We start from the raw sequence: 26,797 nt of genomic DNA, 5'->3' as shown, positions 1-26,797 counted from the left end.
TCACCACCTCCCAAGGGCAACTAGAGCTAGTGAGGGGTCACTCACGTTTTCCATCAAGTCCCTGTTAATATGGGAGAACTCTGTGTCTATACTTGATGCACAACTTGCCTAAACATGCAAGTGAAGTTATACAACTTTTGAACACTTTCCCACCAGGAAAGTGTTTGAAAGTGTGCTGGCAAGGGTTTGAGGAGACTCAAACCCTTGCCAGCACAGAAGCCTTACAGCAACTGGCATAACAGGTACGCCTTTAACCCAATGCACCACGCTCAGACCCCTTAAAAAGAGATGGTAATTTTGGGGTATTTAAAATATAAATATATATATATAAATATAAATTATATATATTATATTATATATATATATATATATAAAACTTTTTAACACTCAACCCACCAGGAGACTCGAACCCTGGCCCACAGAGTGGCAGGTACACACTGTATCCACTGCACCATACTTTAAAGCCATAAGCCGAGTTTTCCCACATAACAGGGCTCGATTAATCCATTCCTGGAGACAGCTCGTAACCCGAAAACTCATAAACCGAAGCCAATTTCCCCATAAGAAATAATGGGAAATGAATTAATCTGTTTCTGACTACCCAAAAACTTCACTACAAACTAAATTTTATACCTAATTCATCCAAATCTACACTACAAAAATATGTTCAAGTTATTACTTACCCTTGCTGATGAGTCCTGTTGGCATATGGAAGATGGTGAAGAGGGGGGAGGAGGAGAGGTGTTACATTATAACATCAGGCAGTGAGGACTTCTCTGGTGTGCACACACTGTCACGTTTTGCCGGCATACCACTAGGACGCTGCTTGTGGCTCACTGCTTGCTTGTCTTACTAAGAATCTGTCTAAAGACACTTGTTTTCCCTACAAATGAGGTGATTTGGTAAAATGCTATGCCCAAGATAACTATCCGAGTGCCGGCGGTGGGGTGGTTCATATAGCCTCGGCTATCACCTCATTATGTCCGGTCGTGATGGTCAAGTGGATTAAGGCGTCTTGTACATACCAGTTGCGTTGCTTCTGGGAGTATGGGTTCGAGTCACTTCTGGGGTGTGAGTTTTCAGTTGCATATGTCCTGGGGACCATTCAGGCTTGTTCGCATTTTAACACTTGTCTGTAGTAAGACATCACATTGTCATTTAAAAGGTCAATGCAACGGCCTGCTACAGCTTTATCTGGGCGAGTTTTTTCAACAAAACTTTGCAGTTCTTCCCATACTTCACATATTTTCTTATTGAGGAAAGGACATCCTCTACTGCCTCTACTCACAATTATTTTCTTAGGTTGAACCCTACCACTGGCTTTCTTGGGACCCGTGGTATATATAATAACAATATATTAGTATATTTTGGTAGCAGTCTTTCCTGTAGACATATATTAAATATGACTGAAAAAGTAAGATTAATAATTCTAACACAAATTTTCTCAATATTTCTTATGTTTCTTTTTACTGTTGATGATAATTGAAAAATCAATTCTCCAAAATTCATTTTTATTTCTAGTCTGTACTTTTATTTTTATTTCTACTGATATCTACTATATCAGTTTATTTCTACTACCCACTTCAAGATTCGGCTCCAATATAGAAGCATCAAGAAATATGGGCCAATAGGCCCTCTGCAGTTACTTCCATTCTTACCTTCAATTTACCCAATTAATACCCATTGTTTCGTGTTTTGTCTTGTGTTGAAAGTTTTGTTCACCTCATCCAAAACTGTTGTAACATATCACCTCACCCAAAATGTGGGTATAAAATAAAATGAAAGCTGTTTAAATCATAGCATAGTAAGAACTCTGTTTAGTGTTTGCAGGTTATAGTTGTGTGTGTGTAAACTAAAAGTCTTTGAAAATGTAATAAGTTATTACGAAACGCATTCAAGTGTCGCGTCAGACTCGAAATAAAAAGGAATTTTGGAGAATTGATTTTTCAATTAACATCAACAGTACATGTAAAAAGAAACATAAGAAATATTGAGAAAATTCGTGTTAGAATTATTAATCTTACTTTTTCGGTGATATTTAATAATATAACAATATACATATATATATAAATATATATAATATATATATATATACAGTGGTACCTCAGAACACGAGTGTCCCTGTATGCGAGTTTTTCGGAATACGAGCCGGATTTCCTTGGAAAATGTGTCTCGGAAGGTGAGGATTACCTAGGAACGCGAGTTTGTTGATACGCGTTCAGGCCGGCCTAGCGCGTGGTGGTACAGAGCACCACTTGGTTTCCGAACCCCTTGGGGACGAGACCCGTCGGTTAACATGTAAGTTCGTATACGAGAAATGGAGGAAAAAAATATAATTTTTTTTGTGAAAAAATCTAGGGAAAAAAATCGACAGGCTCATAGGTGGTGGTGGATGTTGATAAGTGTTGGGTTGACTGGGTCAACATGCGATGAGTCAGGTGCAGGTGATGCAATGCGAGCTTTCTTGGAAGCCATTGCAAAAGACTCTGTAATTGACATTTGTTTCATTCCCTTGGCTCTTGTTTTTAAAAACTTCATATATAAATTGTACAGAGTCATCATGTCCTTAGTTTCAAACTCGCTGTAACTCGTGCCCATAAATGCCAGAATGTATTCAAAATTTTGCTGAACTTTTTCCATATTACATTTTTCCGTTAACGTTTCTTCATCCTCTTACTCTTCCTCTCCATCTTCATTGCACTTGTCTGGCTTTTTTGCTGTACATACTGTCTCCACTCGATCATCCGAACTATATGGGAAGGACCCCCAGCCGGATTATCACATTTTTCGGATAATGGTACTTTTTCACCTACGAGTCCAAAAGTGACCATTTCCAACTATTTTTATACTACAAACAACATAATTTGAATTGCCTTGCCACATACAATTATTAAATATTCAACTAGAAACCTCAACTTACCTTGTTGGTGTTCGTCTTCTTGATTGATGCCACACATCTTGAAGTTAAAAATTCTTAAACAATTTACGTAACCTATACTAACACAACACTAAAATTAACACTTAAAATTACTGTACAGTTCATTAAGCTAAGTTAGTTTTGACTGCCAGCTGCTGAAGCCTCACTGGTTGAGGGCATTTGGGTTGCCTGTGAGGCCTCACTTATTGAAGGCGCTTGCTTGCACCTCACTTGTTGAAGGCCTCACTTGTTGAAGGCGCTTGCTTGCCTGTGGCGCGTCACTTGTTGAAAGCGCTTGGCTTGCCTGTGGCGCGTCACTTGTTGAAAGCGCTTGGCTTGCCTGTAATGCCTCACTTGTTGAAGGAGCTTGGCTTGCCTGTGGCGCCTCACTTGTTGAAGGCGCTTGGCTGCCTGTGACGCCTCACTGGTTGAACAACACGTAACTTGTCTTTAATTGCTAGGACAATCTTCTTCCTCTTAACACTTCCAGAACGATTGATGCTGCTACCAGACATATTCTTGGCCAAAAATGTTCAAAATTACTATGAAAATTAAGAAAGTTATTTAAAAAAATATTTCACTAATGGCGCAACACTGTGAGGCCGCACTGGTTGAGGTGTATAACAGTGACTTGTCTTTAATTGTTAGGACAACTTTCTTCCTCTTAACACCTCCAGAACGATTGATGCTGCTACCAGACATAGTCTTGGCCAAAAATGTTCAAAATTACTATGAAAATAAAAAAGTTATTTAAAAAAATATTTCACTAATGGCGCAGCACTGTGTATAACACGAGGGACGGACGCACATGGGTTGACCAGTGTTGGACGGGTTCACTTGGGGTGGGGCACGTTAAGTAGGCCGCCAGGAGGAAAAAAATTCACAATATTTTTTAAGGAAACTTCAGCCTGTGCACAATGCTTTTAGGAAACTTATTTATTTGTTATTACATAATTACTAGTACTTATTTCATTTGTTTTTGGCTATGATTAATTGTTCTAAAATTAATGGTAATTCCTGTACCCAGGTGGTCCCTCCTGATGCACCCCTCCCACCCTCCCAACACCACCCACCCACCCCACCCCCCTCCTCCACCATGCGTCTAGAGCCACAGACGGGATTAATACGGTATGGCCGTATTTTCATCCGGCCAAACTAGCTTTTATCCGGTTCCTGTGGCCATTTTGGCCGGATATTGTGATAACTTTATCCGATAATGATTTTGGCCGTATAAGGGCGTTTTCCGGATGTTTGAATCCCGGATAATCGCGGGGTTACAGTACTAATTCTATAATTTCATCATTAGTCATGTCTCGATTGTTTGGGGCTTCTTCATCAAAATCTATCCACCTATCTATGTCATCTTCTATTGTTTCAGTCACCAGTTCTGCTCTAAGCTCATGGGACTTAATCCCCTTGACATAGGCTAGGAGTTCCTCTCTTAATTTTTTTCTTCTCGCTAACTTTCTTCACCGCAAATCCTTCAAAATCTGCCTCGTCATCTTCCTCAGGAAACAGACTTGATGCGGGCCAAAGTTTTTTCCAACCATTTCTTAGTGTTGTCTGCTTTACCTCATCCCATGCACTAGCAATAGTCCAGATAGCTGACTTTATTGTGAAGACTTTATAAAAGTCCTTAAGTGTTCCAAGCTGATTATTAAGACGTCTGGCAAACATCCTCTTGTAGTGGTGTTTAAGGTTCTTAATTATTCCTTGATCCATGGGTTGGATCACTGAAGTTGTATTGGGTGGCAAGAACGTTCCAATAATATTGCCATTTACTAGCTCATCACCTCGTGGATGTGTTGAACTGTTATCTAGCAGCAGAACAACTTTGCTGTTTTGCGGGAGACCAACACTTTTCAGGTGTTCCTTCACCTCGGGTACAAAGTTCTTATTAAACCACTCGACAAATATTACTCGAGACATACACGCACTTGGCTGGTCCTTATGAATCACAGGGAGGCACCTGGCTGACTTTAAGCCCTGGGGTTTTTACTAATTCCAATCACAAGTAATTTTAATTTGTGGGTGCCAGCTGCATTTGCACAGCACAACAAAGAAATTCTCTGTTTGTTCTGTTTATAACCACCTGAAGAATCGTCCTCACCACTATGAGCCATCGTTTCTGTGGGAAGCATACGCCAGTACAAACCTGTCTCATCAGCATTATAAATTTGCTCTGGAGATAAATTTTGTTTCTGCATCATCTCCGCAAATTTACTCACATACTCATCAGCACCAACAATATCAGCAGAGTGTCTTTCACCATGCACTTTAACCCTTAAAGTGCGCATCACTTCATATGAAGTGTAAATCGTTTTACCAGTCAACTGCGCTTCACTTCATATGAAGTGTATGGGTACCGCGCACGATTTGAATGGCCCGCGGTGTAGCTGGGGGTCCCATACGCTGCCCAGGGGCTCTAGTAAACAGCGGCCATTTAGAAAAAAAATCCAGCTCACGATTCGATGGCATGGGAGGCCTCAGTTTAGCGAGAGTCACCATGGCGAGCGCACGGTCAAACGCCTCACGGGCACGCACCACTCAGTCCCACAGTGTGTTACTGTGTAAATAGTATGTGAAACTGTACATATTTGTAATTTTAGTGAATTTTTACCACGTAATATTGTGACAATAAACATTTATTGTGGACACATTACTGACACATGTATCACAGTTTCATGGAAAATTATGAACATTCTACTGTATACATATTGTAAATGTATAAATAAATGTATAAATGTAAATATTGTATGTATATATATATATATATATATATATATATATATATATATATATATATATATATATACATACATACATACATACATACATACATACATACATACATACATACATACATATATATATATATGGAAGGAAGTACCACCTCTGGCTGGAAGAAGGGGGACCCATAGCCTCGGAGGAAACCACACATAACGCATTGGAGGGAATGTAGGTCCCCTCCTGGAATATAGGTATATATATATATATATATATATATATATATATATATATATATATATATATATATATATATATATACGCACACACACACATATACATACAGGGGTACCTCAGTTTAAGAGTTTAATTCGTTCCTGGAGACTGCTCGTATTCCGAAAACTCGTATTCCGAAGCTAATTTTCCCATAAGAAATAATGGGAAATGAATTAATCCGTTCCTGACTACCCCAAAAACCCCACATCAAACTAAATTTTTATACCTAATTCATCTAAATAAACCTACAAAACTATGTTCAAGTTATTACTTACCTTGCTGTTGAATGCTGTAGGCGTATAGAAGATGGTGAGGAGGGGGGAGGAGGAGAGGAGTTACTGTTTGGAAGGGGAGTCCCCTTCCATTATCACATCAGGCAGTGAGGACCTTTCTGGTGTGCTCTCCCTGGCACATTTTATCTGAGTGCCACTAGGTCCTGGTTGAGGCTCACTGCTCGATTTTCTCACCACAAATCTGTCCATGGAAGCTTGCTTCTGCCTTCTTCGCAAGCTGTCTCTGTAGTAAGGCATCACATTGTCATTGAAAAGATTAAGGCAACAGCCTACTACAGCTTTCTCTGGGTGAGTCTTCTCAACAATTGTTTGAATCTCTTCCCACATCTGACACACCTTCTTAATTATTGCAGAAGGGACATTCACTACTGCCTCATCCTCCTCCACTGTAGAATCATCCGCTGCGTTGTCTTGCTGTTCCTGTTGAAGAGCTTGGAGTTCTTCGGTGGTCAGTTCTTCGTTGTGTTCTTCCACCAACTGCTCCACATCATCACCATCCAATTCCAAGCCCATTTGCTGGCCTAGAGTAACAATTTCCTCAACAATAGGCGCATCATTTACAGGCTCAAACCCCCTCAAAGTCTAGTTCTCTCACACCTTCAGGCCTCAATTTTCTCCAGCCAGAGATCAGGGTTCTTTGAGTCACTTCTTGCCAGGCTTTGTCAACGAGTTTTAAAGCACTACAAATGTTAAAATGCTCTCTCCAGAACTCTTTGAGGGTGAGGTGTGTGGCTTCAGTCACTTCAAAACATTTCCGGAAAAGTGCCCTTTCATAAAGTTTCTTAAAATTCGCTATGATTTTCTGGTCCATAGGCTGAATTAGAGGAGTGGTGTTAGGAGGAAGGAATTTAACTGTGAGGAATTTATTGTATCTGGCAACAAATCATCTTCCAAGCCTGCAGGATGAGCAGGAGCATTGTCGAGAAGCACGGCTTTGAGTGGCAAATTTTTCTCCTGCAGATATTTTTCTATGGCAGGGCACAACACTTCATTCACCCACTCCGAAAAAATAAGCCTAGTCACCCATGCTTTTTTATTAGCCTTCCACATCACACACAAATGGGTTTTCTGCACTTTATACTGTTTGAAAACCCTTGGATTTTCAGAATGATACACTAGCAAGGGCTTAATTTTCAAATCGCCACTCGCATTTGAACACAGCACAAGCGTAAACCTATCTTTCATAGGCTTGTGTCCAGGCAAGGATTTTTCCTCCTTAGTAATGCATGTCCTCTTAGGCATTCTTTTCCAAAACAGTCCTGTTTCGTCACAAACACTTGTTGCGGTAGGTATCCCTCAGCCTCTGCAAACTCTTTAAATTCCTCAATAAATCGTCCAGCGGCTGGTTTGTCTGAGCTGGCTGCCTCCCCATGCCTTGTAACACTATGGATACCACTTCTAAATATTTCAAACCAGCCCCTGCTTGCCTTAAAATCTTTCGTATCTGCATCACTCGTTGCAGGGGTATTCTTTAGAAGGTCTTCGTGCAACACCCTGGCTTTCTCACAAATAATGGCCTCCGAAACACTATCACCCCTTAACTCCTTGTCGTGTATCCAAATTAATAACAACTTTTCCACATAGACCAAGTATTTGTGGTCTTTGTTTCGTTATTGTTCTTACTCCTTTTGCCACTTTAGCACCCATAATCTCATTTTTCTTCTTAAGAAAATGATGTGATGTTTTCTCTGGGGTGCATATTGTTGATGTGGCTTTGTTGTACTGCCTACAAAGTTCAACAACACGTGTACCGTTCTCATGCTTCCGAATGATCTCTTGTTTCTCCTCTATTGTCATCCTCACATGGACTTTCTGGCCTTGATCCTTACAACTGGCTTTCTTGGGACCCATTGTGAGATATATAATAACAAATTGTATAGTCAAATGACCAAAAATCCAACAAAACACTGAAAATCTGGGTGAAGAACTGATGTGGGGTAGTCACATCAGTTGTCACCTCCGCCCCTCAGGTAAACTGAGGGGCGGAGGGGCAGAGGGGCGACGATCGCCTAACAACCACGCACTAGGTCGCCCTGTACGCGTATCAACAAACTTGCGTCCCGAGGTAACCCTCGCCTTCCGAGACATATTTTCCGAGGAAATCCTGCTCGTATTCCGAAAAACTCGCATACAGGGACACTCATTCATGATTCAAAAGGTGACACCCCTAGGGTCAACACTTGCAGCAGAGGAGCTCCAGCATATGTCAACAATCCTTAGTATTGTAGTACAGGTTGATGGTAGTGAGTGGTGTCCCAGAGAACATAAAGGTATAGTGCTCTTGAAAAATAGGTGAGATAACAGGAAAGTGCTAAGGGAAGTGAAAAATCGGATGAGAAAAAGTTGCCCTAGTGTTTACAGTGCAGAGAAGAACATTCAAGATGGCCACTGGCAAGGGGAAAAACAAAACAGAGCTTGATTTTGAGGGATTCAATGAAGAAAGCATTGATATTAGCAGTCTACATAACAAGTTGGTCAATTTAGATACTATAGTGAACTCTCATGTAGAAATAATTAGTAAATTGAAAGAAAGTAATGACCATTTGAATAGCAAAGTTTTATGTCTTGAGGGTTTAGTGAAAGACTTGCGCAAGGATAAGAATCAATTGGAAACAAATTGCAAAGCCATGGAAGAAGAAAATAAACTCTTAAAAATAGCTTTGGAAGAAGTTAAAGTAAATTTAAACATAAATGACTACAATAGGTTAGGCAAGGAAATTCAACAGGAGAAACAGCTTTTGTCAGCACAGATGGAGGAAGTTACACAGGGAATAGAACAGTGCAAGAAAGATATGCAACTCACTTATGCACAAGTGGCCAAGGAGAAGGAAAAAATAGAAGAAGCAGTAAAGGAAGTCAAACACTGCAGCAACCAAGATAAAACAAACATTAGGCTGGAAGTGAGAAAAGAATTGGCATCTAACCCGAAGTTGGTGCAAAACACAGTTGATCGGAGTAAGTCCCTGATCATTTTTGGCTGCAAAGAAAAGGCGATAACATCTAGGTCAGAAAGAGCAGTAGAAGAAGCTAAAGTAGTAGATAAAATTGTTGGCCTCGTGGAAGGTCTTACAACCATAGAGAATGTGTGCGACTACAGGAGAATAGGCAGGTACGTAAAAGGGAAAGATCGACCTTTGAGGATCACCCTAAACGGTGCCAAACAGATGGAAGAAGTACTAAGGAATGCTAGAAAATTGCAAAGTGATGAGGATGGGAAAGGGTGGTCGTTAAGACGAGATCTTTCAAAAGAAGATAGAGAGAAGCTGAAACTGAACCTCGCCGAGGCAAAACATTTAAATGAGAGCAGGAATGAAGAAGAAATAAATTCATTTTTCTACAAAGTGATAGGGGTAGGCAAACCAGTAAAGTGGTACATAAAGGCAAACCAACAAAATCAATAGAGAGAGGGGGAGTGAAGAATAAGGAGAGGGGGAACAAGTTCCTGAAGATTGCATACACCAACATAGATGGAGTGAGATCGAAGATACTGGAGTTAAGTGATGTAATACAGCTGCAGACACCAGACATTGTTGCACTCACGGAGACAAAACTTGAAGATGTAATTTTAAATGAGGTCATATTCCCAAGGGGCTACTCAATTTGGAGACGGGACAGAAAAATTAGGAAAGGCAGTGGCATTGCTGTGCTGGTAAAAGGACACCTAAAGGTGAATGAAATAATGACTGCCAATCCACAAAAAGTTGACATAATAGCACTAGAGATCTGCCATGAGGATGATAAACTAATGATAATAAATGCATATAGTCCACCGCCAAGCAGCACATGGTCAAAGGAGGAGCTAGATAGTAAACGTGAAGGTCTTATAACAATAATGAGAGAGATTATAACGAGAGCGGATAACGATAGATCACGACTGTTGATAGTTGGTGACTTCAACTTGAAATCCATAGACTGGGAAGCATATGAAGCTAAAACAGAAGATTTTTGGACCTGTAAATTTGTAGACCTCATCCTGGAAACATTCTTGTATCAACATGTTAAACAAGCTACGAGGATGAGGGAAGGGGACGTTCCCTCCATGCTAGATTTGATATTTACCAGGAAGGAGGAAGAGATATTTGACATTCAGTACCTTCCTCCCTTGGGTAAAAGTGACCATGTCTTTTTGGGAATAAAGTATGCAATGCGTTATAAGCTGGAAGAAAATAAGGAGGTTGAAGCAGTTGAAAAACCAGACTTCAGGAGAGGACATTATGGTGACCTTAGAAATTTTTTTAGTGAGTATAATTGGACAGACTTGATGCTAGGCAAGGAAGTGAATGAGATGTATGTAAAGTTTTGTGAAATATATGATAAAGGCACAAAAAAATTTATACCAAAACAGAGATGCAGAACTAGGAAACAGGATTGGTTCAATAGAAATTGCGAGAGGGCTAGAGACCAAAAGACACAAAAATGGAATCAATACAGGAAGAGGCCGAACCCCCAAACATACCAGCGATACAAAGATGCGAGAAACAACTACACGGCAGTGAGGAGAGAGGCAGAAAGAAATTTTGAAAAAGGGATTGCAGACAAATGTAAAACAGAACCAGGTCTATTCTATAAATTCATAAACAACAAATTGCAGGTAAAGGATAATATTCAGAGGTTGAAAATGGGAAATAGATTCACGGAAAATGAAAAGGAAATGTGTGAAACACTAAACGAAAAGTTCCAAAGTGTGTTTGTACAAAATGAAATCTTTAGGGAACCAGATACAATAAGAATTCCAGAGAACAACATAGAGCACATAGAGGTGTCTAAAGGCAAAGTGGAAAAAATGCTCAAGGAGCTCAGTAAGAACAAAACAGCTGGCCCAGATGGTGTTTCACCATGGGTTCTGAGAGAATGTGCATCTGAGCTCAGCATTCCACTTCACCTGATCTTTCAGGCATCCCTGTGTACAGGAATCGTAGCAGACGTGTGGAAACAGGCTAACATAGTTCCAATCTACAAAAGTGGCAGCAGGGAAGACCCCCTCAATTATAGACCTGTATCATTGACAAGTGTAATAGTGAAAGTATTGGAAAAGCTAATCAAAACTAAATGGGTAGAACACCTGGAGAGAAATGATACAATATCAGACAGACAGTATGGTTTTCGATCAGGAAGATCCTGTGTATCGAATTTACTCAGTTTCTATGATCGGGCCACAGAGATATTACAGGAAAGAGATGGCTGGGTTGACTGCATCTATCTGGATCTAAAAAAGGCTTTCGACAGAGTTCCACATAAGAGGTTGTTCTGGAAACTGGAAAATATTGGAGGGGTGACAGGTAAGCTTCTATCATGGATGAAAAATTTTCTGACTGATAGAAAAATGAGGGCAGTAATCAGAGGCAATGTATCGGAATGGAGAAATGTCACAAGTGGAGTACCACAGGGTTCAGTTCTTGCACCAGTGATGTTTATTGTGTACATAAATGATCTACCAGTTGGTATACAGAATTATATGAACATGTTTGCTGATGATGCTAAGATAATAGGAAGGATAAGAAATTTAGATGACTGTCATGCCCTTCAAGAAGACCTGGACAAAATAAGTATATGGAGCACCACTTGGCAAATGGAATTTAATGTAAATAAATGTCATGTTATGGAATGTGGAATAGGAGAACATAGACCCCACACAACCTATATATTATGTGAGAAATTTTTAAAGAATTCTGATAAAGAGAGAGATCTAGGAGTGGTTCTAGATAGAAAACTATCTCCTGAGGACCACATAAAGAATATTGTGCAAGGAGCCTATGCTATGCTTTCTAACTTCAGAATTGCATTTAAATACATGGATGGTGATATACTAAAGAAATTGTTCATGACTTTTGTTAGGCCAAAGCTAGAATATGCAGCTGTTGTGTGGTGCCCATATCTTAAGAAGCACATCAACAAACTGGAAAAGGTGCAAAGACATGCTACTAAGTGGCTCCCAGAACTGAAGGGCAAGAGCTACGAGGAGAGGTTAGAAGCATTAAATATGCCAAAATTAGAAGACAGAAGAAAAAGAGGTGATATGATCACTACGTACAAAATAGTAACAGGAATTGATAAAATCGACAGGGAAGACTTCCTGAGACCTGGAACTTCAAGAACAAGAGGTCATAGATTTAAACTAGCTAAACACAGATGCCGAAGAAATATAAGAAAATTCACCTTCGCAAATAGAGTGGTAGACGGTTGGAACAAGTTAAGTGAGAAGGTGGTGGAGGCCAAGACCGTCAGTAGTTTCAAAGCGTTATATGACAAAGAGTGCTGGGAAGACGGGACACCACGAGCGTAGCTCTCATCCTGTAACTACACTTAGGTAATTACACTTAGGTAATTACACACACTGTACACACTGCACCATACTTCAAAGCCATAAGAGAGGTAGGAATTCCGGGGTATTTAACCCACAGAGTTCCACTCTCTCCCAGGCAATGAGATGATGAAGGACCTCTGGTGTTCTTTAACCTTCAAACCGCGCATATCATATATAAATGATATCAGTGACAAAACCGAAACCGCGCACATCATTTATATATGATTTCGTGTCTAGCGCTATAATTTAAACTCCCCGCCTGGGATAGGGGCAGCTATAGTACAGCCACGACTGATAGTTGCCAGATGCCACCTAGAAAAAAAATCCAGGCCAACATTCTTGGGTGTTGCAGCGTCAGTATTGAGCAAGCAACCAAGGCTGGCACACGCAGCACGAGCTCACAGCACCGCTGTTCAGCTTGTGACCACAGCATCGCCTACAAATACCATAATATATATGATACTGCTATTATTTAGCAGTGATAGTATTACTGAAGCCCCCTGACTATGATAAAACTGACCAGGATTCTGATAATAGCAGGATTATGGTGATATTTAGCGCTGTGCTCCATGGAGGGAGGCGTAAGGCTGTGCGAGGGAGGGTTGTGGCGTCGTCTTCTGACTGTGTGTGGCCACCATTTATTGACTGCACTCACCATACAAGCTTAGTGGTTCGATATGGTGAACACAAATGTAGATACTTATATATAACGTGTGTATAGTGTGAGATAACACCGAGAGGAGTAGGTTGGGAGCCGCCATTTTGGTGAGGGAGGAGCGTCATCTGCACGTCTTGGCATGGTGTTTACTGATGGCCACTATGGTCTTTGGGCACCATACCAGCTTATTTGTTCAGGTATGGTGAATAAAACAGGTAGATACTTATATATAATGTGTGTATATAGCGTAATAACACCACAAACAATATTGCTGAAGGACAAATATTAGTGTGTCTGGCCTTGAGGGCGGCCACCGATCAGCTGACTGTGTGAGTAGCTACGTCTTTGTGGCCTTTACTCACCATACAAGCTTAGATGTACAGTTATGGTGAACAAAACATGTAAATACGTATATATAACGTCTGTGTATAGTGAATAAATACAAAAGAATATTGTGGGAGGTGAATGAGGGTGAGTGAGGTGGTGTTGAGGGAGGAAGTGGCAGTGAGTGGCTCGCTGGTGTTTGTCGGTCACTCCTCGTTGCTTTTTGACTCACAAGACCAACTTAGTAGTTCGCTATGGTGTACAAAACATGCAAATACTTATATATAACCTGTGTATATAGTGTAACAACAGCAAAACTATTTGTTTATTGTTTTATGAACATAATAATTGAATCACTAATATGCACACCATAATTTTGAGTACAGCGATGGTTCACACATTTTATAATATAAATATACCACAATTCACTGTATGGAAACATATTACTGCAAAAAACTAAGAAAAAATCAATCAGAGACATTGAAATAATTAGGTAATAATATATTTGTGGCAACTGCCGTCTGACAGCTCGGGCGGAGTAGACCTCATCTGGCGAAGGCTCTGCCAACGCCCCTTTTTTGCCACACTTCCCTACCCTATTGCGGCGAAAATATGCCACCTACGATTATTTTGTTATTTTTTCCGTGATCAGGGAACAAAAATGAACACATCTATAAGATGAACGAATTTTTTGGAATTTTTTTTCTTGTTGCGCCTGTGGGTGTGAATTCCATTTGGGCCCCTAGCGGTTTGAGGGTTAACTCTTAAAGTGCGCATCACTTCATATGAAGTGCAAATCGTTTTACCAGTCAACTGCGCTTCACTTCATATGAAGTGTATGGGTACCGCGCACGATTTGAATGGCCCGCGGTGTAGCTGGGGGTCCCATACGCTGCCCAGGGGCTCTAGTAAACAGCGGCCATTTTGAAAAAATTCCCGCTCACGATCCGAAGGCATGGGAGGCCTCAGTTTAGCGAGAGTCACCATGGTGAGCGCACGGTCAAACGCCTCACGGGCACGCACCACTCAGTCCCTCACCCCAGAGCAAATAGCCCACGAATTATTCTCTGAAGGTGAAGAAAGTGTGTTTGACGATTCAGACAACGATGAGGATTATACACAGTTGTCGGGTGATAGTAGCAGCAGCAGTGAAAGTGAGAATGACCGCCATGCCATGGCGAGGCCTATACGCTCGCCCATGCCTCCTCGCCCATTTTCTACCTCAATTCTACCACGACCTCACAGTTCCTGTGGATATTTTCTGTTTGAGGGTGACGAGTCAGAGGGAGGTGACTCCTTTTCTGGGTTTAGTGACTCAGATCATAAGTTTTATTGAGCCTGTGGCTGGTACCAGTGGTGTAACTGGGCGAGAAATTGTCGCGTCAGCAGCATCTCGCCCGGGACCAAGACCAAGACCCTCGTGTTCACGTGCATCCACCTCACGTGCACCCACCTCACGTGCACCCACCTCATGTGCACGTAGCCGCCGTGCTTCTCGCAGACGGTATTCAGCTCCTGATCGCCGGTATGCATCGCTTCCTCGCCGTCTTTCCTCTGCATCTCGCAGGACGCCTGGTGTACTTGAGTGGAGTGATGGTGACGATTTTATTCCTAATATTCCTCACTTTGACGATAAAGATGTAGGGATTACAAACCTTTTCCCTAATCAAGGTGAGGACATGGCTGAGATGGAATATTTTACAGCATTCTATGATGAACCACTCATGGAATACATTGTACACCAAACGAACCTGCATGCTGCTTACCTGATTGAGAGGGAAATCACAGAATTTTCACGACTGCAGCGTTGGAAAAATACCACAGTGGCGGAAATGTATGTGTTTTTGGCACTCTGTTTGTTGATGAAGCACTGTCACAAACATGCAATAAATGACTATTGGAGCAAGGACAAGACAATACCAACACCTTTATTCGGGAAATATATGTCACGAGACAGGTTTCAGATACTCCTCAGGTGTCTACATTTTGGAAGTGTTCAGGACCGAACACCTGATGATAGACTGTGGCGAGTGAGGCACTACATGAACGATGTTATTGGAAAATTCAGAGATTTTTACGTACCAGCACAGAAGCTGGTGGTTGATGAATCTCTCGTACTTTTCAAGGGACGTGTTCCATTCAAACAGTACATTCCCTCAAAACGAAACCGATTTGGCCTGAAATTTTTTGTTCTTTGTGATTGTGAGACAGGATACGTGTTACACATGATTCTGTACTCGGCTAGTGATGTAGACATTCCCGGTAACGACGAACATGGATTTTCGGGGAGTGTAGTGAAGACCATCATGGCTCCGTGGATGAACAAGGGACACATTTTATACACAGATAATTACTATACAAGTCCCTTGCTAGCTCGGTTCTTGCTAGAAAATAGAACCGGATTGGTTGGTACAGTAAAGCCACAACGAAGGGAAATGCCTGTGTTTGACAACGACATTGCAGTTGGTGAGTGTCAGAGAAGGAAAAGTGATAACATTCTGTCAGTTCGGTGGAAAGACAAAAGAGAGGTGAACTTGTTGACAACAATTCATGACGGAACAATGGTGAACAGTGGGAAAGTGAGCCATAAAACAAACGCACCACTATATAAGCCAGACTGTGTTTTAGACTATAATATCAACATGCGGTTGATTGATAAATCAGACATGATGATTGGCACTGCAGAGTGTGTGCGGAAGACATGTAGGTGGACGAAAAAAGTGTTCTTCCATCTTGTGGACATGAGCATGCTGAACTGTTTCAACATGTACCTTGTGAGAACTGGACGTAAGCCCACTTTCCGTGACTTTGTATTTGATGCTGCAATACAGTTATTAGGAAAGTTTGCAAAAGATGTCCCAGGTATTCAGCGGCCCATCATAAACCCACTGTTGCAGCATGCTGGTACTCCACGCCTCGCTCACACTGAAGGCTTCCTAGCACACAAACTTAAGTATTTGCCACCTGGTGTGAAGCGTGCAATAGCCCAACGTGATTGCTTGGTGTGTAAAACAACGACACGTAGAGACCAGAAACGGAAGCTTGTGCAAACATGGTGTGAAACGTGTGGTATCCCATTATGTGCTGTCGACTGCTTCAATGACTACCACAGTCTAGAAATCTTCTAAGTGTGCTTCAAAGTGTGTATAGCGTGTGCGAGTGTGTAAATATGTAAACATATAAGCAGATAGCGTGTGCGTGTGTGTAAATATATACAAATATAAGCAGAACATACAATATAATAGACTGTAATGACATATTATATTGCCGTAATTGAAAACATTTGTGTGCGCCTGTGTATACTCAAATATGCAACAATTATTGATACAAAATATGTTCAAACAGTATTTGAAACACAATTAGTGAAAAAAAATTAGATAAAATGCGCCTAGACATTGTAAATAAATAGCGCGAAAATATATTTGTGGCAACTCTGGCTGTTTGAGGACCGCGCACAACACCTCCCGGGCGTGTACTGCATGAGCGAACATGCAGATTGTGACGTCATCACCGTCCTTCTCGGCTCTATTGCAACAAAAGTAAGTACAATAGAATTTTTTTTTTATTTTTCCCGTGATCAGTGAACAGAACTTAACAGATTAGCAAAAAAAAAATTTTTTTTTTTTTTCAAAATGACATGCGCCTGTGCGGATGGCAGGATATTAGACCCCGAGCATGTTAAGGGTTAAACTCTTAAACCGAGGTACTCCTGTACAGTATATCAAATGGTACAACTTTTAAAATCTTACTGCTAGAGCATTTTTGGATTAATGAGTTATCAAGCTTGAACAATGTACCTTGCCTGCTGTGTGGATAGTGTTGACATCTGGGAAGAGTTTGTCGCATCTTTCTATCCACTCTTCCATCTCGACAGTACACTCATCAGCTCTGTCTATGGTTGTGTGGACCTCCTCTTCTGTCTTGACTGTGTTGAAGTTCACCAATATCTCCCTTAACTGTTTCTTTCCCACTTCTCCTTGTGATGTCATTGCCACTACATTTGTGTCCTCCTGTTCCAAGAGCTTCAGTGCTGCCCTATTCTGCTCTACTAGATCATCAAGTTTCTCCTGGAGTTCCTTATGGCGAGTCTTCCAATTCCTCAGCTGTCCATGATACTTGCCCAGCTGGAACAGTACCTCTTCACAGTTGGTGATGAGACTGCCGATATTGCTGCTCTCTACCACCACCTGGAACATTAACGCCTTGCCAATACCCTTCCGACAGTCCCGACGAGATCTTTCCAATGCTGCTTCTTCTGGTGATGTGAGTTTGGTACTTTTAAGTTTCCTGATTAAGGCTTCTATATTGAAGTTTATTGGGAAGTCTGTGACAGCCTTGACTCTGTGCTGGCTGCAGCAGCTGGGGCAGGAAAAACCACCTATTGTTATACCATTCGAGATGCATTGTGAGCAGAATGTGTGGCCACATGGTAGATTGTGTGGCCGTTTCAAATTCGCATTGTAGTGGCAAAAACAGACTCTACACTCCTCTGGCATGTCATTACCCTGTGGAGGGGAAAAAAAATGTTGCATTACATTTTAGGGGAAAACACTGTTACAAACTTTTATTGTCATACGTTACCCATGAGCAAAGAGTTCAGTCCTGGAAATGTACTCCATGGCCAGATTTGACAGAATTTGAATGTCAGGAAAGTTATAACACAAAGTACAATAAGGATTAGTACGTAGGGTGCTCCCACAGCCCCACCAGCGAAGAACACTAAAACTGAAGAAATTCATGTGAAAAAGAAAGTAACTAAACTAGACTTCCCCCTCATGTTAGTTCATGGTGAACTTTAAATTAACCTTAAGTTATTTCACATTCCATTAAATATTGGCCCAGGGAGGAAAACCTTCATCTAATTAACTGGCAGTGTCGGGAAACCAAGCATGAAAACAGTTAAAGTTTGTCGACATATTATGAAGAAATTAATTTTGTTTATCAGCTAGAAGGTTTTAATTGTAGAACAGGGAGTGATCTCTCTTGTGCTTCTTCACATCAAACCATTTGGACTGGTCAAAACACCAATGACCTAGCTTCATGCAGGTGGCCACTCAATCCCCAATGATCCAAGGGGTTTCATACTGTTCCTTTACTCCATCCTTGGATTCTATCCTGTACTGACCTTATATCCCTTCCAAGTGTTATATAGTCATACTGTACTTGCTTACATAATTAAGAGTAAGTGCCCATTATCTGTGTTTCTTCATCTGACTATAGAAAATGGCCACTTAAAAAGTTACTTGTCTGTGGGATACAAAGTTGCTCATGGCCCAGGGCACTGCACTGGTTGCAGTGACAAGCCACCTTGCTTCCAACTTTTTTCAACTTAACAGTGAAGGCAAATGGAGGGAGTTATTAGAAAGAGAGCAGAGGGATCCACATGCCAGCGACCCAGCCACCCCACTCCTACTGGGGACCACGGCCAGAACCGGGCCCCCTCAGAGAGGCATGAGGAGCAATGGCCTATAGAAGCCCCCGTGTGGTTGGAAGCATTCTATGTCTGCCATCGACCGGAACAGGCACCCAGAGAGGTAAGCGCCTCAAAACAAACCCCAATTCTGGTTAAAATTGCTACCAAAAGCCGAACTAGTAGATAGAACTCCCCAACCGAAAACAAGCAAACTAGTGTGACGTCACACACCGCTGCGCCGCTGTCTGCGCAGCTCCCCCCTACCCGGGAGAGGGAAGGGGGAGCCCCAGACCCACCATGCCGGCTACCCACACCTCAGTTCTTGAGGCTGGATGTCAAAAACGCAAAAAACCTCCGACCGGAGAGAGGGATGCCGGGGAGCCTCCAGGACTCACCCAGAAAATGGCGTTTCATTACATTCAACGCTAGTTTTCTGGGGGGAGCCCGTCGGCTCCCCAGAGCTAACTACCCACAGACGGAAAAAGAGGGACTTACCCGGGAGGCGGTGGTCTCTCACTCCTGAACTTGAAGCCGAGACAACTGGCTGCAACCGCCGACCCAAAGCAACACAGGCCCGACGGGGCCCAGGGACATTCACAAGGTAACGAGCAGCCTGTTCGACCGCCAAAATCCCAACGCCCGAATATCAGACCAAGACATATTCCCAAAGACGGCAGCAAGAGCCGCAAACTTACGAACGTCATAGGCACGGGGAGAGACCACAGGCTGGCTGGACTTAATAACCCTGCGGACGACCTGGGAGACCCGAACCCGCGAACAGGGAAGAAGGGAAACCGGATCAACCCAAAGCACGTCCCCGGACACAGAAGCCATGGCGCGCAAATAACGGCGAAGCGCTGCAACCGGACACAAAACATGATGCACCCCTGGCCTAACCAACCAAGCATCAACCAGCCATGGACCCCTCCGGAATGCAGCAGTCTCATTCTTCGCCAGAAAGGAAGGAGACGGCTGCAAACGAACAAAACAATCACCACAACCAAAAGAGCAGAAACCCCTGCGCTGGTGGAGAGCATGAAGCTCCCCTACCCGACCCCCAGAGGCCAAAGCCAACAAGAAAAGTGCCTTGGAAAAACAATCCTGGACCGAAGGGGCCACAACGAAACGAGGAGACGAAAGGAAAGCGAGCACTCTGTCCAAAGACCAGGTCGGCTCAGGCGACGCATGAGCAGGCCGGAGGTGAAACAACGCACGAGACAGCTTGCGAAACGGCGCAGACGTAACATCGATACCGAAAGCAAGCTGAAGCGGCTCCGCCAGCGCCGCACAATATGAGGCGACAGTGTTAGGCATAAGATGACGGTCCTGAAACAACGACGAGAGGAAGGACAAGACCACCCGAACAGACAAGGAACTAACACGACGAAGACGCAAAAAGAAACGTAAGGACCGCCAGGAAACTTCATACTGCCGCCGAGAAGAAGCCCTCAGGTGGGACACCAACTAGGAGGCCACCTGATCACCATAGAGATGATGATATACTCGAGTCAAAAAACCCATACGCGAAGACTCGAGGAGAACATCGAACCAGCTACGTGACGTACCGGCCCGATCTGCTGAAAGAAGCGGAGCCGCGGGAAAACCCTCGGGTTCAGACACCGAGCAACCAGCACCTGAAACCAAGGCTGGGCCGGCCACCAAGGGGCCAGAAGGACAACTCTCCCCCGGTAAGTCTCTAAGCGAGTCAGGACCTGGAGCAACAGCCGAACCGGGGGAAAGAGGTACAGGAACCCCCACCTCAACCAGTCTAGCCGAAAGACATTGACCCCGACGGCCTCGCGATCGGGGAAGGGCGCCGCATAAACGGGAAGACGCCGCGACCACGCCGACGCGAAGAGGTCCACCTCGGGGCGCCCGAACGTCTGGCAAAGCCAACGGAAGGACTCGTCGTCGACCGTCCACTCCGTGGAGAGGGGAACGAAGCGAGACAGGGCGTCGGCCAAGACGTTGGACACGCCCCGTACGTGAACCGCCAGGAGAGCCAAACCCCAAGAACTCAGCAGACGAGTCACCCGAAGCGACCAACCCCAAAGAGACAAGGACCGCATCGAACCCCCGCGGTTCAAGCAATGAACCACCAGAGAGCAGTCCGAATGGAGCCGAATCGTCGATCTGCGGGCCTCCCCAGAGCAAACCACACTGCCGCGAACTCCCGCACCGTGCCGTGAGCTCGACGGAAGGACGGATCCCAACGCCCCTGGCCGGCCTGGTGAGCACTGGTCACAAAACCCCAGCCGAGAGACGACGCATCCGTGTACACATCGAGTGAGGGCTCGGGTAGGCGCCAAGGCACTGAACCCCGAAAAACCCGAAGAGGAAGCCGGTGACGCAGCAACCGACGCAAGTCCCCCGGGGGTCGAACTCTGCAATCGCGAGAGAGGCGGAAGGAGGAACCCCGAAGGAACCAGAACAGCCGTCGAAGCCAAACCCGACGCGGCGGGTAGACCACCATCGCGAAGTTCGAAGGGGCTCCCGCATAGCCTCTCGAGCAACCGCCGAGTGACCCGAGGACCCTCCAGAAACAGACGAAGGCAGGACCGCAGCCGCAGGAGAGACTCCGGAGGGAGAGACAAGGAGGCGGTTCGAGAGTCCCAAACAATACCCAGCCAAGTCCGAACCTGAGAGGGAACCAGATGGGACTTCCTCCAGTTCACCAAGAACCCGAACTCGGCGAGCTGGGAAAGAACCAAATCCCTGGCTAGCAAGCAAGCTGACTGGCTGGGAGCCCAAACCAGCCAGTCGTCGAGGTAGGCCAACACCCGAACACCTAGGAGACGCAAACGAGCCACCACAACCCGTGTAAGGTGCGTGGACACGCGAGGTGCCAGGTTCAACAACGAAAGCAGTAACTCAGACGCCCCACAACAAAACCGAGCCAGTCCCTGAACCGTCGATGAATCGGGACATGCCAATAAGTGTCCCGGAGGTCCAGGGACACCATCCAAGCTCCCAGCTCCAAGAGGAGCCGAACCTGATACAGCGTAGTCATCCGAAAGGAGGGGCAATGAACCCAGGGGTTCAGATGGAACAAGTCCAGAATGAACCGCAGGTCCGCGCAGTCCCGTTTCGGAACCGGAAACAGACGGGAAACCCATCTGAGGGACGACGTCGTTTCGACGACGCCCAAGCGTACCCACTCCAAGACGACTCGACAGAGTGCAGGGGAAGAAACCTGCCCCGCCAGCCTGACCCCCCAAAGGGGGGAGGGGCCACCGAATGCCACAGCAGGCCGCAAGACACAACCCGAAAGGCCCACGAATCGTGGGACCAGACGTGGGCGAACAGTGCAAGCTGCCCCCCCCCCCCATCGCCCTGTCAAGGGGGCAAACCACAAAAGGGCCGGCGACCCTTACGAGACCCAGAACCCCGCACAGCGCGAACACCGCGCCGACCAAACGAGGGAGGGTCCGCAGGAGGAGCCAACCCCGAACCTGACACCAGAGGCCTACCACGACGAGAGGAACCCTGAGCCCTGGCACGACCTTTCCGGGAAGACCCACCCCGGGACCCCCGGAAAACCAACAAGTCCGACATCGGACGACAAGCCGCCGACGCAGCCTGAATAAACTGCGCCACGGCCGACTCCTCAAACAGAAGAGGACAAAATGGTGAAAAACGCCTAAGAGCCAGAGCCCAAGCAGATTCCACGGAGGAACCCAGCACCACCTGCCGACACGCGAGACGGGAAGCATAAAACAGGGAAACCGCATCCCGCAAAATCAGCGTGAACAGCTTCAACAAGGCAGCCGACGAACGTGCAGTCGAGGACAAGGTGCCAGACCCCGGGACGGACCCAAGCGTCCTCACATCCACCACGAGCCAATCCGAAGACAGCTCCAGGAGGGAAAAGAACCACAAGGGCGAAGCCAAAAGGCCCCGGGCGCACAAGTCCTCCGTAACGAGCGCCACCGAAAGGGAGGGAACCTGCACATGGAGCTGAATAACGCCCACATCGCGGGGAAGGGCAGGGGCAAACAAGCACTCATTCAGGTACTCAAGCTCGCCCCCCAGGAAAACCTGAAGCACTGTGGAAGCTTCCCGCCACTCCAGCGTGCGGGAACGACAGAAGGAATGCCAGGAATCCAGAACAAACAAGAGGCAGTCTGCTAGCCAGGATGACTCCGGAATCTCGTAACGGAGCCAGAAAGGGAACGCAGTCCCAAACCTGAATTCGGACGGATCCATTTCCGAGGCATAATCCGGGTCACGCAGGAGGTAAGCTGCAAAGCCCACTTGCACCACACCAGGTTGGATGCGATAAGCCGAAAACCTCCGGAAGGACGGAACCGATGTACCCGGGGGAACACGGAACCGAACCCGGGGAGGGGCCGACACCAAATCCAACTCATACGCAGAGGGGGGAAAAGAAAACCCCACTCCTTGTAACAATAAGCCCCGCTCAGAGGGAAGAAAAACCCAGGCGGGGTCCAGCGGGGCCCAAGGGCCCCAAGTCAGCCCCTCCCCAGCCTCGAGGTCCTTCACCACAGGACCCGAGGCCGAGTCCTCTCCCCAAGCCCCAACCCCACAAGACAAGGACGGAGCAGCCGGAAAAGCTGGAGGAAGGGGGGCCCACTGGTCAGACCCAGAAGCTTCGGCTGGGAGACAAGACTCGAATGCCTCTGCCGCCCCCCCCCGGAAAGGGCACCCCCCGAAGCTGCCCGAGTCTTGAGATCAAGTAACCCCTGCTCTGACCCCGAAACCCTCAGACGCTTCGGGGCCGGAAGCAGGGGGGGGGGAACAAAACGAACAGAAGGGGAAGGACGAGGAGGTGCGGACTGAACCAGGATCGAAGCGACCCCCACCCCCAAGTCCAAGTCTCGAAAAGCAAAGCGGGGCAGCCCCGGGGCATCCAGGTGAGCAACCAACCGAGCACGTTGCAACAGACGAAACCTAGACTGCAACGCACGCGCCACCTGTACCCGAATAGAATCAGAGGATTGGGATAATATAGTCACAAGCAAGCAGCAACACTCACAGGACTCAGGGTCGAAAGTATCACCGACCCAACAGGCAGCGTGGCAGAGGCAAAAACAATGAGGGTCACCCTGAGACAAGGGGACCGAGCAACCCTCAAACTCGCACACAGCGAGTGGGGACTCCGTGGTCACATCCATCGGACCCACACGCCCCCTAGGGAATTCCCAGGGTCCTGAGCGTTTACTTTAAGAGAACTCGCGCCCAGGTAGTCCCAGGCAGGGTGCTGCAAACCGGCGCCCAAAACTACCAAGCAAACTTCTATAGCTGAACCCTAGGGACATGTACACTCACGGGGACCTAGCAGGGGGCGCCACCGAGGAGAACAGTGGAAGGGCAAAAACAAACTGAATAAAATGACAGAACCCCCCACCAGGCAAAAACAAAAAGAAAAACAAAACCCCGCAAGAGGACAGCGAACCCCAAGGAACAGAACCGGCCGCGATGTCGGGAATACAAGCTGAGCAGCACCCTGCGCCCCTACCAGTGCAAACTGCCTCTTACCTGCCAGTAACAAGGGAGAACAGAACACCCAAGAGCCCAACAGGCGGCCGAAAAACCGAAAGGTAAAACGGACCAGCAGAGGCAGACCCCAAGGAGCCTGTGGAAGGTGGCCCCAAGCCCCAAGGGCAGTACTTACAGGGCACCTAGGGAAGGCAGCCCTAGGCGCATGCAGCCCGAGTACTGAAGATAACTCCTGGCTCTCGCACCCACAAAACCAACACCACACGCAAAGCACAGTGCTGTAGCGACACCGGAGCCAGAGCACACAACCATCGCCTATAGCATCAGCCTCAAGAACTGAGGTGTGGGTAGCCGGCGTGGGGGGTCTGGGGCTTCCCCTTCCCCCTCCCGGGGAGGGGGGAGCTGCGCAGACAGTGGCGCGGCGGTGTGTGACGTCACACTAGTTTGCTTGTTTTCGGTTGGGGAGTTCTATCTACTAGTTCGGCTTTTGGTAGCAATTTTAATCAGAATAGGGGTTTGTTTTGAGGCGCTTACCTTTCTGGGTGCCTGTTCCGGTTGATGGCAGACACAGAATGCTTCCAACCACACGGGGGTTTCTATAGGCCATTGCTCCCCTTGCCTCTCTGAGGGGGCCTGGTTCTGGCCATGGTCCCCGGTAGGCCTAAGAACTCCATACACATGACTGATGCCAAAGTCTGACATTAGCATATCAGCCTGGGATAGCTTCGGGGAGCCGACGGGGCTCCCCTCAGAAAAGAATTGATGGAGTGCTGGATGGGTGATTCCTGTCTGACAAAAAGATGTGACTTGTTTGTGAACTAATTCTTCAAGTGCAGGTGTGAACATCAGGCCAATATTAGATTGCAATGAGTGCAAGGATGGACACCCAAGATATGTCTAGAACATTACCTCCATTCACAATTAAACTTACCAAAATAAGCATTTTGAAGGTTCCATAGTTCACATCCATATAAGCTATATTTAACAGTGACTTAAATAATTAATTTTTACCAGGTATTAGGATGACTGAATTCACTCAATCTATTCAGAAACAATGTGGCAGCTTAACAAGTCATTCCACTTCTAGCTTGTTTAGCGCCTTAGGATGAAAATGTTTGAAAAGTGTCAGTTAACTTACTTCAGTAGGGATATGCATAATGTTAATTGCAAAACTCTTCAACCTAAGTGAGAATGCATCATTGTTGGCCTTCGATTGTGGGCCCTTTTTTCTTTGTCCACTATTTTTGTCATCAGTGTATGTGTTGTGGACAACTTTCTTCTTTCTTCATGCACTGCCCTTGCCACCAATACGCACTTGTTGCCGCAGCTTTGATCATTTTTCGGCATTCATCTTAGCCTGAAAATGAAATAACTGTACAAAACTGTTCAATAGAAATATGCATTTCCAGAATATGGGCTAGTTGATTTTTAAATAAGCTATTACACTATTTGATGTCAATTCCTGTTTTCCTAAATGAATGTTCACATTTAATAACTTTTACACCCAGGCTAAGCAAGAAACCCTTACTAGGAAATTTATGACAAATATGAATGGTGACAGGATGGTGAGGGGACTAGATGGATGGATGATGAAGGGGACTGGATTTACAAAGAATGTGTACAAAATTGCTCATTAACCCTTAACCATTGTGCTGCTTGTCTTACAAATACACCCCCCCTCCCCTGTGCGCAGGAAATAACTTCATGGGAAAAATTTTATTTTGTTTTTGAAAATGTTAAATACCCTTCCCTGATCACATATGCAAAAAAAAATCAAAATTGTACTTTCTTTGGCCGCAATGTGGGCCTGGAAAATGGTGTGTGACGTCACGATTTGGTGGTGGCTTGTGACGTAGACTCCCAAAGCCAGTCGCCCGTCAGCTTCAACATGTGCGAGTTGCCACAAATATTTTTTTTTAATTTTTTGCATACATTTCCAAATACATTGTTTTGTTTTTTCTTGCCAGTCCTATGTATAATGAATACGTACACATTATTATGGCAGTAGAACATCCGTACTGTCCCAAGACACTGTGTTATGTGTCTCAAATGTGTCCACATACATTGCTCATATATCCAATGTTTAATTTTCATTTATGTATATTTACAATATATTTACACATTATACACTATCACACACTATATACATTCACCATCAACACAGAACTCCGGGAGTGTGAGCTGCTACACCCAGCCAGCCCTCCCTCACTCCAACACCTTACTCCTTAGACCTTACTCGCCAACATTGCTCCTCCCACCATACTGTGGTTTTTATTACACTATTTAACTCTTCAACTGCTCGGTTTCCAAATATGGCACCCCCACAGTGCGCAGGAAATAAATTCTCTGGAAAAAATTCTTTGTTTTTTGAAAGTGTAAAACACCCTTCCCTGAGTATGGATATGTTAACAAAAAGTCAAAATTG

At 45.1% G+C, this 26,797-nt stretch overlaps 1 protein-coding gene across 1 annotated transcript in view; it reads right to left on the bottom strand.

Annotated features, from left to right (window-relative positions):
* LOC123763665 (uncharacterized) overlaps positions 1 to 26,797 on the bottom strand; it is a 129,521-nt gene that overhangs the window by 74,974 nt on the left and 27,750 nt on the right. Inside the window, exons 2-3 of the mRNA XM_069302180.1 lie at positions 25,511 to 25,729; positions 17,297 to 18,004 (exon numbers count right to left, since the gene is read on the bottom strand). Coding sequence (XP_069158281.1) covers positions 17,297 to 18,004; positions 25,511 to 25,528 — 726 coding nt within the window. The 5' untranslated portion in view covers positions 25,529 to 25,729. The remainder of the gene's footprint in view (positions 1 to 17,296; positions 18,005 to 25,510; positions 25,730 to 26,797) is intronic.

The sequence above is a fragment of the Procambarus clarkii genome, chromosome 5 (assembly GCF_040958095.1).
Source record: "Procambarus clarkii isolate CNS0578487 chromosome 5, FALCON_Pclarkii_2.0, whole genome shotgun sequence".
NCBI lineage: Eukaryota > Metazoa > Arthropoda > Malacostraca > Decapoda > Cambaridae > Procambarus > Procambarus clarkii.
Note: the sequence above shows the minus strand (reverse complement) of the source record. Positions and strands in the feature narration are given on the sequence as shown.